General features: G+C 47.7%; 1 protein-coding gene and 1 pseudogene across 1 annotated transcript; both read right to left on the bottom strand.

Annotated features, from left to right (window-relative positions):
- Positions 1 to 2,163: 2,163 nt before the first annotated feature.
- Positions 2,164 to 3,862, bottom strand: LOC135311313 (E3 ubiquitin-protein ligase RBBP6-like; annotated as a pseudogene).
- A 68-nt stretch (positions 3,863 to 3,930) lies between these two features.
- Positions 3,931 to 13,689, bottom strand: LOC135311312 (E3 ubiquitin-protein ligase RBBP6-like). Its single transcript, XM_064440436.1, has 11 exons — positions 13,524 to 13,689; positions 12,004 to 12,103; positions 11,218 to 11,254; positions 9,538 to 9,582; positions 7,610 to 7,698; positions 7,395 to 7,491; positions 6,765 to 6,904; positions 5,671 to 5,843; positions 4,818 to 4,921; positions 4,198 to 4,374; positions 3,931 to 3,942 (listed from the first exon to the last, which is right to left on the bottom strand). Exons 1-11 carry the CDS (start codon positions 13,687 to 13,689, stop codon positions 3,931 to 3,933), a joined length of 1,140 nt encoding a protein of 379 aa, XP_064296506.1.
- Positions 13,690 to 14,679: the final 990 nt, after the last annotated feature.

Here is a 14,679-nt window from a genome sequence, read left to right as displayed (position 1 = left end):
AGCGGGGCTGGGGCAGGGTCTGGAGCACAGGTGTGCTGGGGAATGTCTGAGGGAGCTGGTGGGTTTAGCCTGGGGAAGAGGGGGCTGAGGGGAGCCCTTCTCGCTCTCTGCAGCCCCCTGAGAGGGGGTGGAGTGAGGGGGGGGTTGGTCTCTGCTCCCAGGGAAGAAGCGATGGGATGAGAGGTAATGGCTTCAAGCTGCATCAGGGGAGGCTTGGGTTGGATATTAGGAAAAATTCCTCTACCAAAGCAGTGCTCAGGCATTGGCACAGGCTGCCCAGAGAGGTGGGGGAGTCACAATCCCTGGAGGTATTTAAAAGACGTGTAGGAGTGGCACTTCAGGGCATGGTTTAGGAGACTTGGTAGTGTTGGGTTGATGGTTGGACTTGATGATCCTAGAGGTTTTTTCCAACCTTAACAGTTCCGTGATTCTATATTCAAGTATCACTCACCATGTTTTAAGTAGCTTGCAGTAAAATGGATGTTCTGGATTTGGGGATTTTTTGTAATGAATCTTCTTGACAATTGAAAAGTAAGCTGTTCAGGTGACCTAGTTGAAAAGAAAGCGATTAAGTAGAAAGAGAAAGGCTGAGCTGGTAATTTTTGCCTCTGAAAGGTCATGGTCATAAGGATGACTTTTGTGATGAGGCAGGTGCCATGGAAACACTGGTGGTCTTGTACCTAATCTTAGGGCTTTTCAAGGCTTCGGTGTCAAATACTACCATGTCATGCCATAGCAAAAAATATCAACTGTGAGAAATAACGATTAATTCTTGCATTGGTGAACTCTGAAGGCTGCACTTGGAAGCAGCTCAGAAAAGTCTGGCTGCAAAAGCAATTCCCTAAAGTGCGGTGGTAGTTCCTCACTCAGTGCTGGTGCTGGCACACCAACATCTATTTAGAAGGTGAGATTTGATCTCCAGACGTAAGGTCTTACTTCATTTTTCTCCCTCAGGCAAGTGAAACAAGCAGCGCCTGTGAGGACGAATGGCCCTCTTCCATCTCTAACCAAATGGGCAATATTGCCCTGGCTCTCTGGGAGAATTTTGTTTAACCTTGACCACCACAGTTCCTGTCTGTGAGCAACAGCTGTGTCTTGTTCACTTAGTCACACGAAGCACACATAAAACACGTGGCGCGACAGAACGTCAGCTGTGCACAGTGCAAACATAGAAGAGAACCCATGAGCCTAATCTGAGAAAGAAATTCTGTATTTGCTTGTATCCTGCTGACTTCTAAATGCCTGCAAAGTGTTTCTTGGATGGGATTGCCTCTCTGGAGTAGGGCCTTCTGCCAGAGAGATCTAAAGGTAACGGATTTAACTAACTCCTCCGTTTTTCCCTTCTTTTTCTCCCTTCCTTTCTGTCTTTCCTGTGTGCCACTGAACTGTTTTCTCCTCTGTTCATGTAAAACCTAGGTCTCATCTAATACTTTGCAGCTGTCGAGTCCTGAGCCAGTAAAGCACTGTGGGAAGTCAGCACGCTTCCAGCTGGCAGAGGGAAAGCTATACCCATTAGTGTCACAACGGGAAGGTGAGTGTATCTTTCCCCCCGCAAAGAGTATGAGTTGTGTAAGGTTTGCTCTAGTACCAAATTTAGTAATTCCAGAACATAAATCGGTAAATAACGGGATAGTAAGAGAATTAGGCAGTGGCAATGGCCCCAGGGCCCTAGCTTTTCTTTATATGCCTGTTAGTGTGCATAGTTAATGTGCATTCTGCTTTCACGGGGAGAAGGAGAGAGAGAGGACTCGTCAAGAGAGATGCAAGGCTTCCACCCTGCCTATGCCTACCCACAACCCAAAGCAGGTACAGTCAGAGCAAACAAGAAGGGAATGGCTGTGCTTTGTCTTTCACTGACTTTAATTAGTTCTAACTAACACTGAGTCTCCCCTCCTACTCCAGGAGTATTATTTTTCTTATTTCCTAATCATTTTTGAGACATCTCTGTGAGCTCATGGTGAGACGCTAGTTAGAAATGTAACACAGACATGCCAGGGAACACACGAGGCTAAAAGAGTGTTAACTTTATTGATGAACATGCGATTTGTGTTTATACAGGTGCGAGTAAACAAAGAGAACAATAGCCATGCAATTGCCCGTATTCCAGAAATGGCTCTAACTTGGCTGATAAGGCACTCCCCTTCTATCCTCCCCAACTAGCAACTACTCGCTGCAGGACAGCATCAAAACACCCTCATCCTTTCAAGAGGAAGGTGTTTTAACACTGCCTGACTTTGGCTAGTCCTCCTTTGCCTTTTTCGCAGGAGGTTCCAGTCGAGGAGATTTGTCACGACCCGTGTCCACCTTCTCGTTGGAACCTTCAGCTGGTTTTACTGTATTGTCCGTCTTAGGAGGAAGAGCCACTTCTACTTTCCGCTTGGCCTTGTCAGTCTTTGCTTTTGGCTTATCCTTCTCTTCTTCCTCCTTTTCAGACCCCAGTCTGAAAGCACTAGACTCTGTTTCCATTGGCTCATTTCTCACAGGGGTGGCATCGTCTCTGCTTGGGAGCCTGAAGACAGACTCCGCTGTAACACCTTCTGCTGCAGCTGCCTCTCTTGGTTTTCTCGCACCTTCCAACAACTCAGCATTTGGAAATCCTTCATTCCGGTGCTTTTTATCTTTATTGCCTTTCTTGTCTCCCAGTGGTTTTTCCACCTCTTTCTTTTTTGATGTTTCAGGATCTTTGATGCCACGGCTCTCCCTTCCACATGGTTTTTCAGGGCAATTTCCAGCTGTATGATGGTTTCTGTGCCTCTGCCCAGCAGGATAATCCTGCCTACGTCCCTGAGCACATGGCAAATTCTCTCGTCTGGTGCCAGGTGGACCAAACCTACCTGGAGAAAAGTCCTCTCTGTTTTGTGGAGGTGGAGGTTGACAGCCAACAGCATAGCCTTTGTAAAACTTCTCACTCCGGTGCCTAGAGTTCCCTCGCCGTTCTCTGTATCTTTCCTTTTCAAATGGATCCCTACAGTCACGGGATCTGCCCTCGTAAGCTTTCCTATCATATGGTGGAACCTCTCTGGACCTGTTAAAACACTCCCTTTCTCCTTCCCCTTGAGGTAGAGTCCGTTTAGTTGGAGACTGGCCCCTAAACACCGGAGACCTTGACCGTGAATGGTATCTTCTGTGCGGGGGTGACCTTAGCCTTGAATGGTGAGAGCCGCTTGACCTTGACCTGGAGCGATAGTTACGACTCTTCCCTTTGCCTCTTCTTGGATACGGCGGCGATCGCGGGGAGGAACGAGACTGGGAACGACTGAATGATCGAGAGTAGGAGTGAGTGGGGGAAGAACTGGATCTTGACTTGGTGTAGGTATACGAACTTCTACAGTAAGATGAAGCACTGCAGGGAGACTTGGACCTGAAAAAAAACCACACAGAAAAAGAAAGAAAAAAGGGTCACACTCCCCAACTTTTTTCCTCTCAAATTTGGTTTGCTTTGTTTGGTTTGGTTTGTTTTTTTTTTATCCTCTCTCCATGTGTTTATGTAATGATGCTATTGCAAATTGAAGAACTTGTTAGCATGTAAAGTTTCTGCTTCCAAGCTTCTAGCCTGGCTTTCCACTTGATCCTATAATTATATTTAATTTTCGTATGTGATTACGGTTTCCCCAGAAAGTGTTGGTTTTTGGCAGTCCCCTTGTCAGTCCTGTGCTGATGTTTTATTTTAAATAATCTTAGTGCAAGCACAGATCCCTTTGTTAAAGGCAATTCAAAGTAAGCCATTTCAAAATTAATTACCGCTAGTGTTCTCCACAACTACCTGTGCGTACTTATTCATTGCAAATCAGCTGTTGCAGGAGTTACGTGTTACGGCCTCCTTTAACCAGGAGTAGTAGTACAGTTACCGGTAGTAATGCATTGAATTTCTGTGGGACACTTACAGTTCGCAGCCTGATCCGCCACCTGCTGAGCGAATTGTAGTGGCTCTCACTGGATGACCTGTTGCAGTGGGGAGGGAAAAAGAAAAAAATCCCATTCAGTTTATCTGAAGATAAGACTTTTAAAGGAATTCTAAAGTTAGCGTTACTTACCCGTTGTGGGTATTGATTGTCCTTGGGGGCCCAGACGACTCGGCAGTGCTGCTTGTCTTAGTAGCGGAACCTGACGGCCCTTGGCAAAAAACGGTTGGAAAGAGTTGGAAACGAAGCTCTGCTAAAAGACAAGGATCAGTGCCTATGCTGAAATCAAACTAACCTTCTCCTCCAACAACCCGCCGATTGGCTGAGAGGAAGGTTTAGAAAGGTTAGCGGCCGTCACCAGCGCGGCGGGAGGCCCGACAGTCAGGAGTGGTGGTGGAGGTGGTGGCGGTGGCGGCTGCTGCGGCTGCTGCTGCCGAGGGTAGCCAGTTCCATTTTCAAAGTTGTTCACAGCCTAGAGGCAGAAAAACACGGACAAAAAGGGGATAGGAAACTTCAGGAGGCACACAAACAAAAGGCTCCACAGAGGAACATCACTCATTCCTGTAAATGCTATCAATCCTAAAATAAATCAGCAGGCAGGGGTAGGAACACATCGCATTAAGCGCCGGCATTAATGACTGGTAACTCAGGGTGTCTGTATTTAAAGCACTTCAGTGTCAACACCGAATTTGAAAGGGAGGCAATCATGTTAAAACTGTGACCTGAATTTGCCAGACTGTCTCTAAGGAGTTGTAAGCTTCTGTAACAAGGGATCATGCACTGGAGGAGTAAATAAATGTAGCCTTGTCCAATTTAGCCCTGCTTCAGGAGCCGTCGATTCATGTTTTCTTCCCTTTCAGCTTTTCAGGAATAGACTTCTCTTACAAGCAGTTCACGGAAAAGCCATCACGTTACCTGGCGTAGGATCTTGTTGGCAGCTAAAGCATCAGGAGAAACATCGCTCTGATGACACGTTGGGCAGGTATGATCCTCAGAATCCAGTAACGCTGTTCTAATACCTGTGTGCAATTAGAGTCGTCAAAATAGATTTTAGCCAAACTAAGGACATTTTTGGGGTTCTCATCAGTTAGAAAACCATGTATATGATTAATGGGTGAAGATGATCTTGAATTGGGAACATGAAGCTCAAGTTCAGTAGCCTAATAATTTTCTAGTATGCAGCCAATAACGGTACAGCCCTGATGTTTCACTCCTGTAACATCTGGAGGTGTGGAGTAGGCGGTGTCTTGATGTCTTGACTCAGCTTTTTTCCACTCTCTAGTACAGTGAGAAGTCACCAACCTCAGGGCTAGTGAACAAAAGAGACCTCAAAAACCCGTTAGCGGGTTTGAGTTCTGAAGGTTTCAGCCAACTCTCCCGTGGAGGAGAATGTGCATTAAATGCCCAAGTACCCGATTGCTGCAGACCACAGGAAGTCACCAGCGTTGGCTCTGTAATTTTGTAGGAGGGAAAGGGCTGTGGACAAACGAAATGCATTCGCTATCTAATAGCGTCATCGCCTGCGCAGTTACGCCCTCTTCTCATACTCGTCCTTCCACGTGCGAAGGGGATTTAACGAGATACATAAAAAGGAGGAAAAAGCTTTCGGCCTTTCTTTTGCCCTTTATAGGAGAAGAGTCCTTTCCTATTCAGGCTGGGCTTAAGTACTACATAGAACCGGTGAGACAGTAATTTCCTGATCTCCTGTTTCTGCTTTCAGAGGATCAGAGGTGATGTTTTGAATTAACAGCCATGGGGTCACACTTACATTCGTCACAATAACTGTTTCCACAGCAGGGAATAACAGCTGCGTCGGTCATTATATCTTTACAAAGGGGACACAGGAGCTCATCTGGAATAGGCTCATCGGAGGGGGAGGAGGAGGCCGGCTCTTCCGGTAGAAAGGGAGGCTTTTCCTTCTTTCCTCTGGCATAAGCTTCCCTGGAGGGGGGTGGGGAAGGAGAGAGCAAAAAGTTAAAGGTGGGTCAAGGAGAACTTTTCCAAGCTTTGGCTTTTCTCAGGGGAAGAGAACAGGTGGAATTCTTCTCACTCCACATTAGCCTTCTAAAACGTAGGCCGCTAGTTGAAACTCCTTTTCTACAGCCACAGGATGAGAAGAGGGAGGGGGAACAATTTTCCTGCTGCAGACCTCTCCCATTCATTGGGTCAATGGAGAAATCAGCTCAGACTAGGCAAATAATTTTTTGACAGCTAGAAATCGTGTGAAATGAATCCCACCTCTCCTCTGTTGCCAGAGGGTAAAAGTAAATGGCAGGCTGAGGATCAAGTCAGTCTCCGAGTAATGAAGTTTTGGAAATGGAAGAAGTCTATGTTAGAGCTTCTACAAAAGGAGGTCCATGGCAGAACACCAGAAGTGCCACCGAGTGCATTTTAGAGCAGCCGCTCTTGTCAGCACACAGTAGTATTTTCTTAGTTTATAGCAACAGGAAAACTGCAGCCTCTTTCACACAGGGGAGGTGATAAAAGTCAGAGGGGGAGGAAACCTCACTCCCACAGCAACTTGTTAACTTTTGCAAGGAGCCTTTGCAGCATCAGACAGAAGCAAAACGCGCTTTCAAAGAGAACGACTCCACTGCAAACACCTCGGAAACCTTTTGCAGAAATACTGATTCTTAGCACGCCACAAGTTTAACCAGCTTCCAGGGGCATGAACAGGAGGAGCGTCCTATTTTAGGGCCTTGGGATTAGAAAGTATCACGGGTGTTAAGGTTAAGATGCAATGCCAGTGCTTCCTCCCCCGTAACTAGAGGTGCTGGCCCACTCGGCTGCATTGCCGCCCAGGCATCGACGCACGGTTCCTCTCCTTCGCTCCTGGGTCAGTCCCGTTAGTCCCATACTTACGCATTAATAATTGGTATGGCATATTTTCCCGTGCTGGTCAGCATAGCACCCTTTGTGTTGGGATCTTTCACCTCCACCATGAAACTCCTTGGAATGCCCGTGCTCCTCCTAATTCTGGGAACAGGCTCAAAAGTCTTGTCCTGGTAGGAAAAGAAATGCAGGCGTATCTCAAGACCCACACTTAAAACGACATCTCCGTGACTGTTGTTAAATGGCAGGGACGCTCAGCCAGAGGCTTGTGTCATTACACCAGGCAGATATCCAATAGATGGGGCCAGCAGAAACATCCTGGTTTTGTACGAAATACTAAAAACTGTGAAGTGTCTTTAGAAAGGGTTCAAACCCAAAATAAATTTCCAGTCATATTGAAATACAGAAAAATATGCATGAAAGTTGACAGAGAAAGGTCTCTGGCTATGTTTGTTGTGGTGGCCTGGAAAAAAGAAAATTTTGCCTTGGTAATTGCAGGTGTCCCTTGAATTTTGAAGGGCTTTGCAACTTTGCCATGTAACCTCTCTATTTCACCCCAAGAGAAACACGTCTTAATATGCGTGTTCATGTGTCTGTTACCTCGCTGCCAAGGTAAAAAACAAAAACGAAGTAACACCAGAAGTCCCCCCCCAACCTTACCCCGTTTGTTGGGCAGTTCTTTATATAGTGGCCAGGTTTTCCACAACGAAAGCAAGTATATGATGGCGGAGGTAGACCCAGGCTGTTCTTCATGTAACTAGAAGGTTTTTGGGAGAAAAAGAAAAAGGGGTGCATGTGTCTCTCTTGTTAAAGCAACCATCTCTAGCATTCCTCCGTAATCGTTGGGGAACAGATCTGGCGTTATCAACACTTACTTGATTGGATCATATGCACGGCAAGACTGTATCATCATCGCTTTTATTTTGTCTTCTTCGGAAGCGCTGGCTTCAGCCAGACTGGCAGTCTGTGTAACAGGCCGTTAGTCGACACACACGTTAGAAACACTTTAGAGCCCCTGCTAACTTCTTCGTGTTAAGTGAGCTAACTACGGTAAGCAAAACCTGCAGGTTTCTCCAGCTGGCCGTGTCCTTTTACCATGCAAATTGTAATATAAGCCTTACGCAGAACTAGATCTTCATATGAAGGAAACCAGCTGATTTCTTGGTTTTTAAAGTACTATTTGTTCAAACGTTTTAATTACACACTAGTGCAGATACCAGCAGGGTCTAAGGGAGGGACTGTACATTCTTTGGACCGTCCAGCACCAAGCCTTCAGATCAGCCACTCCTGTCTTTGCTTTTAGGTGCATTCCTTCGCAAGAGCAACCAACTACTTTCAGCATTTTATTAAATGGTTGTTTCCTATACACAGTTTTTCCTCAACTGTAACATAATGCAGATCGACACCTATGAAATCATTTCCATTAACCGTGACAGAAAACTTCACAGACACTTGACTGATTTGCTTGAACCCAAGAGATGTACAAGACACGTCCAAAACCCACAAAACATTTTTAGGGATAGGTGAAAGTTCAAATATGGCATTTCGTACATAGCAGTAATAAACCAGAGGACTTTTTACAACACATTGACTCCCTGCTGAGCCAGTCTGCGCTAAAGAGGGTAGAGTAAGTCACAGTTTTGAGCTGCTCTGAGGTGTTGTTCCTGTATTGTTCTGAAATACTTCAATGTTCTCAAAAGCTTCAATGTGTGCACCTCTTGGACGCTTCTCACATTTTAGAGTAAAACTTCACCTAAGTTTACAGAACCAAGGACACGTTTAGGGACAGCACGAATGCAGACCAGTTTCTTCTGGTGGCTACCTTCCAAATGAATTATTTTTTCCAATATTTTTGCCACGTGTGCACAATTTCATGTCTGTGGTGAGAGAGGGAAGAAGTGGCTAGTGGGGAGAGCTTTCTCTGTCCTGGGAATGAACTCCAGCCTTTCTTTTCAGAAGAAAGAACCAGCTCCTTTGCCTTAGGCCCTGCCTTCTCTGATCTTTGTAACTTTAAAGCCCAGGCCCTGAATTGGCTAGCACTACGCCTTCTCACAAGGCGCAATGACTAGTGCTTTCCCAGCCAAAGTTACACATTCCCGGGCAAAAACCGCCAGCAGCTCCACAGCAAAACGCGGCGTGGCAGGAGTTCCAGAAGGTCACCTCCGCCAGCATGCCACACACAGGCGTGGGTGTGTTCCTAGACACGGTTAGGGACATAATCACAGCGTACACAGTCTGCGTTCAAGGAAATCAGATTGTGTTGCCCACTGTATCTATACGACAGCTGATGAAATTGTGCAGCGGTCAAAGAATGGATCTGCAGCTCTGAGGACTAGAAATTCAGAAACAGCCCTGCAATTGTCCGTGTTCCAGGCACGCCTCTAATTTGGCTGCTCCACACCCCCTGGAATGTCCGTCCCTTACAGCCAGTGACATGCTTCTGTAAAAATAGCGCTCCTCCCCAAAGCAGAACTAACGGAATGTATGAAACAGGGCAAACAGCCTCTGAAGTGCTTCTCCTTTGTGTCTTGAAGATGAGCACTAGTGCAACGTGACGTTGGTGCTGGTAAGGTTCTCCCCTTCTATCTCCCCAAAGTGGCAACTGCTCTTTACAGGAGAGGATCAAAGCATACACACATTTTAAGGTTAACATAAATACTTGACATTATTAAGAATTAAAGTAAAGCATTGTTCGCATTACAACAGTTATACAGCTCTGGATCACAGTGCAAGATTTAAAAATATGAAGCAAACACTTTTTTTTTTTTTTTTTTTGAAGTATTTGGTAAGAATATAGATATACCTGAATAAGCTGGGACAGAGAAGCAGATGCAGAGGAGTCATCCATCTGTTCACAGAAAATTAAACACATATTCAAGTTGTACAGTCCAAACATAGCAATAGTTAACCTCTACCGTAGTCTGAAAGTCTGCACGATGCGCTCCGAGTGTGACTGCAAGAGGCATTTCCGACCTCGTGTCATTTGCATTTGCTCAAGGCAAAGTCCAAAGCTACGCCAGCTTAAGAGTGCCCGTGCGGTTAATGAGAAGAAACTAGACTAACCAGACCCGCTTGAGATCAGCTTGTTGCTCCAGAGTATCTCAGAGAGGGAACCTTGTCAAATGGGTCAGGAAGGGTAACTGATGTACTGTTCAGCACGTTTGCCCAACGGCCACCTTCCACGGCCCTCCAGCCCTGGGTCTTTTTTTGTTCCCTTTATATTTCTACTGAAGTATTTCCTGCCAGTCCCTCCAACCAGTCAGTTAGAACCAACATCTCCATGAAACTTGTTTGCCACCCTAAGGCAATACTGCAGAAGAACTGGGGAGGGGCGGGGACACGACTCGACAACCAACAACCCCCAAACAATCCAAAATCCAAAATCGACAGTCAATGTATGAACTGCCATTTCAAACGGAAGACTAATCAGAAACTAAAGGGAACTAAAGAAACTGAACAGAAGACTAAATCAAAATCCAGGCTATTACCAGTCAAGCATTTCCTTCTGTTACTTATTTATATTTCAGCAGCAGAATGACAGTGTTTTCCAACCTGATGAAAAATGCCCCACAAAGGCCCCAGGCTCTAACCTTGTGCCAAAATTTGTACACTGGGTTTCAGGTATTTTCATTTGCAGACAAGCTATTAGATGAAGCTGCTGCATCAGAGAAAGCGGGAAGAGCAAATGCAGAACTTTAGAATACCACTTTGTGTAGCAACGATATTTACATTCAGGGCAATCTGTTAAAGACATTCATGTACTTGGAGGAGCCCAAACAATATCACTGCAATTAAACAGTTCCAGGAACAAATACCCAGGTATTCAAAGGCACGGAAAGGACTCGTTTAGCTGCCCAGAACTGTCCTCAGAACGTAGGGCGTATGTCAGTTTTAGTTTTTGTTTGAACCCCCACGTCAAAGCCAGAAACAGTACCAAGTTTAACAACAATGGTTTCTCGGTGTTTTTTATGAACGTTTTCAAAAACCGTTGGGCAAAGCAAGCAAAAACAGAAGCTAAGTGATACAAGGTGAAAATGGCAAAAATACACTCTGGAGCATTTTCATTGCAAGAAACACAAAGCGCACAAGCAGCTACGCCAGCAGACACGTTACTAGCTGTAGACAGACAGATGGAGAGCACGGCACCACGTCCAGTTGTGCAAACCTTGAACCTACATCGCCTATAACCAATCGTACCTTATCTGTACAACACAAAGCCATTCAGGAAATAGCCTCGCATATTCAGGATGAAATACAATGTGTGACTGGGCACAAATACCAATAGTCCCATTAGAACTGTGCAAATGATGGCATTACGCAGTTCTTACTATGCTGAATCAAATCCATTGTCTTTGCAGCATAGGCTATGTTTTACTGGAAGAAATTATATGAAACTACTGTTTGGAACATTTCATACAAGGCTACGTTGGTCAGAATTCAGTGCAGTGTGCAGAAAAAGGTGTGACCCTGTGCTTTTACATACTGCTTTTGGTGTTCCGCTCACTGGCTCCGTTCGACTTCTGGAAGGAGAAAGAAAGGAAGGTGATCAGAGCTTAAAATAGAGCACTTGTGCCCAACATCAAGCAGTGAAACAGGTTATAAAACCTGCCCATCAGGACATTGTTCGGATAATCTAGTGAATGTGGACATCTATTCATACACATAAACTGTTCTCATTCTCAAATTCTCACATTCAGTGCAACTAAAAAAAATCCCAAATCCCAAAATGACCACAACAATCCTGTAGGCAGGATCACGTTTGAGTAGCTGTAATCTCAACCAATACACCCCAGATCTGGGGCCTCAGAGTACCTGCCATATCCTGCCTCCTCCCGCAAATGCAGGAAATAGCCAAACACTGACAATCGGGCTCCTCTGGGATGGGAACAAATTCTAAGCGTACACTACGGTGCGTATCTGTCTTTACTCTGAAAGCAATACAAGCAAGCCCATAGCATAAGGCATCTCTCCACCTGGAGGAACCAGCATCTACAGCTCGGGTCTCAGAACAATCAAGCCCAAGAACAAACCCAACAGAATCATCTTAGAAGTTACCGTTGTTGGAGCCTGAAGCCCATGTCCCAGCAGGCCTAAAAAGGTCAGTCTGCTTTGGGACAGGTCCATTGAAACCTACCCCAGGACAACAAAAACTAACAGCCGCTTTAACAAGGGAGATGCAGTTGGAACGCCACTGGTAAACTAATATCCATTAAACCAGTGACCTCACTGAACCCCCTAGCAAAGACTACACCGCTTTACGGATACTCACGTAACAGAGGTTCTGCTGGTAGCTTTAACTCCTCCAGCAGGGATCCTTCTGACAATTACCGAGGAGTTCCTCGGAATCAGGGCATCATCATCTGTGTATTCTGAAAACAACATCAGTACAGAAAAAAGCAGTAGTCAGTTTGTAAGAACGTATATCAGTATGTCATTACACAGCACTTCAGAGAATCCCTTTACAGAGAGAAAAGCAACCTTTTATAGGTAACACCGACTTTTATCGTCTCAACACACTCAACAAATGCAGATCAAATTAAAAGGAGGCACAGGCTTTTTGAAGGGACTTCTGCCTTTGCAGAACATGACTCCATGGGCAGATATTCCACTGATATTTAAAATCCTGTTTTCTTTTCGCTTAGGTTAGCATTGCTTCTGTTACTAGATCTCCATTATGGAAAGTTACAGTCCCGGAACTGTAAAAGGTTAGAGTGCTCAGAAAAATCTGAGCAAGTCGGCCATCTTCACTCAAGCTCCACTTTGTTCTTTCCAAGATCAGGTCAACATTTAGTCAGGGCTCCTGCACGGGCAAGGTTATAAAAGAACAGTACTCTGTGTGCACATGTAAGGATTCCAGAGACGGGAAGCACAAAAACACCCCCAAAAGTGCCCCATCCCCCCTCACTGGGGCAGGATGGGGCAGCTCACACGCTGGCATCGCAGGGCCACCCGTACTGGCTGCATCCCTTCCCCTTGGGCAGGAAATTCAGCTCCCTGCAAAAACAATGCTTGGGAAGGGAAATTGTGGGCATGGGAAACCGTTGGGATAGGAAACCATCACGGGTCTGAGAAATCACCGTGGGGATGGGAAACCCTCACCGGGATGAGAAATGAGCATTGCGGACAGGAAACCATCAGCAGGATGGGACGTCATTGAGACGGGCAGTTGCTGTGGCATGAGAAATGAAACCCTGGCAGGGCTGGCTGAGGCAGGTGCTGGTGGAATGATCGCCATGGGGACAGAACCCCAGAACACTCTTTGCCCCAGACAAACCCCACACTGACCCGCCGCCATGGCAGGTACAGCAGCAGGCTCCTGCTCCTCGTGGTGCTCCTGCCCTCCGGGTAACCCCCCAAGGGGCTCTGCCCACCAGTAGCTCACCCCACCACCCCTCTTTGCTTCCCCCAACAGGGAGGTTCCCTCTGCAGCTGCCGACGGCATCGGAGGTGTCCGACATGCGCTTCACCACCACGGCCATGCCGCCACCGGTCAGTGCCTGTGTGCTGCCCTCTGCCCCAGGGCTGCCGGTGTCCGGTGAGCCTGCCCGGCTCCACACCGTCACCTACCAGCGGGGCCAGCCCACCGTCTGGCAGGTGGTGCCAGGGCCCCTGGGGGCGCCGGGGCAGGTGGTGCAGGGCCCCTGCGGGTTGTCGCTTTCCGCAGTGGTGCAGGTCCCCGCTGGGGTGCAACTCCCTACTGGGGTGCTGCTCCCCCCTGCAATGCAGCTCCCCGCCGGGGTGCAGCTCCGCACTGGTCCCCGAGGCCCCGCGCCCGCCGCCCCCACGCACCTTCTTTGGTCTGGGCGTTGGAGATCTGCAGGTCGCTCCTGGTCGCCTTCAGCTTCTCGCGGCCCATGATCTGGCGCTTGAGGTCGCGCAGGGTGATGTGGAGGCCGCTGAAGGTGACCGTATCATAGTTCAGCCTGGAGAAGAACTTGTAGTGGACACAGGACATGGTTGGGGCCAGGCGGTGCCTGCTCTGGGATGGCGCCTACTGCAGCACACGGTGTCATGGTCCTCTTATATGCTCAGCACATTATGAAGAAAGACCTGCATCATGTGGGTGTGGCAGCCCTGCCCTCGTTGCCCTAATGCCAAGTGGCCCTTAGGGGAGGGGGTTCCAGCAGCCTGCTGTCCTGTCACCCCCCAGGTCTGTTGCTGCCCGGTGTCCTGTCACACCCCGAGGTCTGCGCTGTCCCTCCCGCCACCCCCTGGGCCTTCGCCACCCAGCGTCACCTCCCTTCAGCCCCGGGGCCCGCGCTGGCTCTCCCAACAGCCCTGGGCCCATCACCGCCCCATGTCCTCTCACCCCCACGCCTCTCACCGCCCGCTCTCCCTCCTGCCACCCCCCCAGGCTGACACCACCCACTGCTCCCTCCTGTCGGCAGAGAGCCAGGGCAAGACAGCCTGGGGGAGAGGCAGTGGTTTGAGTGTATCTTGTTGCATTTATGGAAGGTTCCGCCAAAGAAGGCAATGACCATGTACGGTTATTGCCATAACCCAACGTAATTCCCCACAGTGGCACATCCGCACTTGCTTGAACTCTGGAGGGGAGGACAAGGAAGTAAGGAATGAACCCTTAGCCTTAGGAGGTGCCCCAGGACACTATTTCTTGCTTTCTCCACCACCACAGCTGCTGCTGCAACAGCCTCAGTCCATGAAATCAGGCCCTGAGTTACGAGGTCTAGTTCTCCTGAGGAACATGCTGCGCCTTGCTGACCTTTTGGGGCCAACCGGCTGTCCCTCCTGTTCAGGGAAATCTGACAGAAACTGATTGTTGTAGCCTGGCAGGGCTAACGCGGGAGCTTCCACGACTTCTTGCTCTAGATCTTTCAGTGCCTTCTGGGTTTCCAGAGCCAGGAAACCCTTCTGAGTTCAGGGCTGCCCTCTATATCCAAGGGATGGTTATTGTTGCTCTCGGTGTCTCTTTGCTTCTCCTGTTAAT

This window comes from Phalacrocorax carbo, unplaced genomic scaffold, assembly GCF_963921805.1.
Source record: "Phalacrocorax carbo unplaced genomic scaffold, bPhaCar2.1 SCAFFOLD_36, whole genome shotgun sequence".
Taxonomy (NCBI): domain Eukaryota; kingdom Metazoa; phylum Chordata; class Aves; order Suliformes; family Phalacrocoracidae; genus Phalacrocorax; species Phalacrocorax carbo.
This window is presented reverse-complemented; position numbering and strand designations above follow the sequence as displayed.

Bases quoted from the DNA above. Each gene is read 5' to 3' on its own strand.
- LOC135311312 (XM_064440436.1), bottom strand. From the start codon at position 13,689: ATGTCCTGTGTCCACTACAAGTTCTTCTCCAGGCTGAACTATGATACG. The intron at 7,699-9,537 runs GTATATCTATAT...CCTGTTACACAG, and splicing joins CTCTGTCCCAGCTTATTCAG to ACTGCCAGTCTGGCTGAAGC. The intron at 7,492-7,609 runs GTAAGTGTTGAT...AAAACCTTCTAG, and splicing joins CGTGCATATGATCCAATCAA to TTACATGAAGAACAGCCTGG.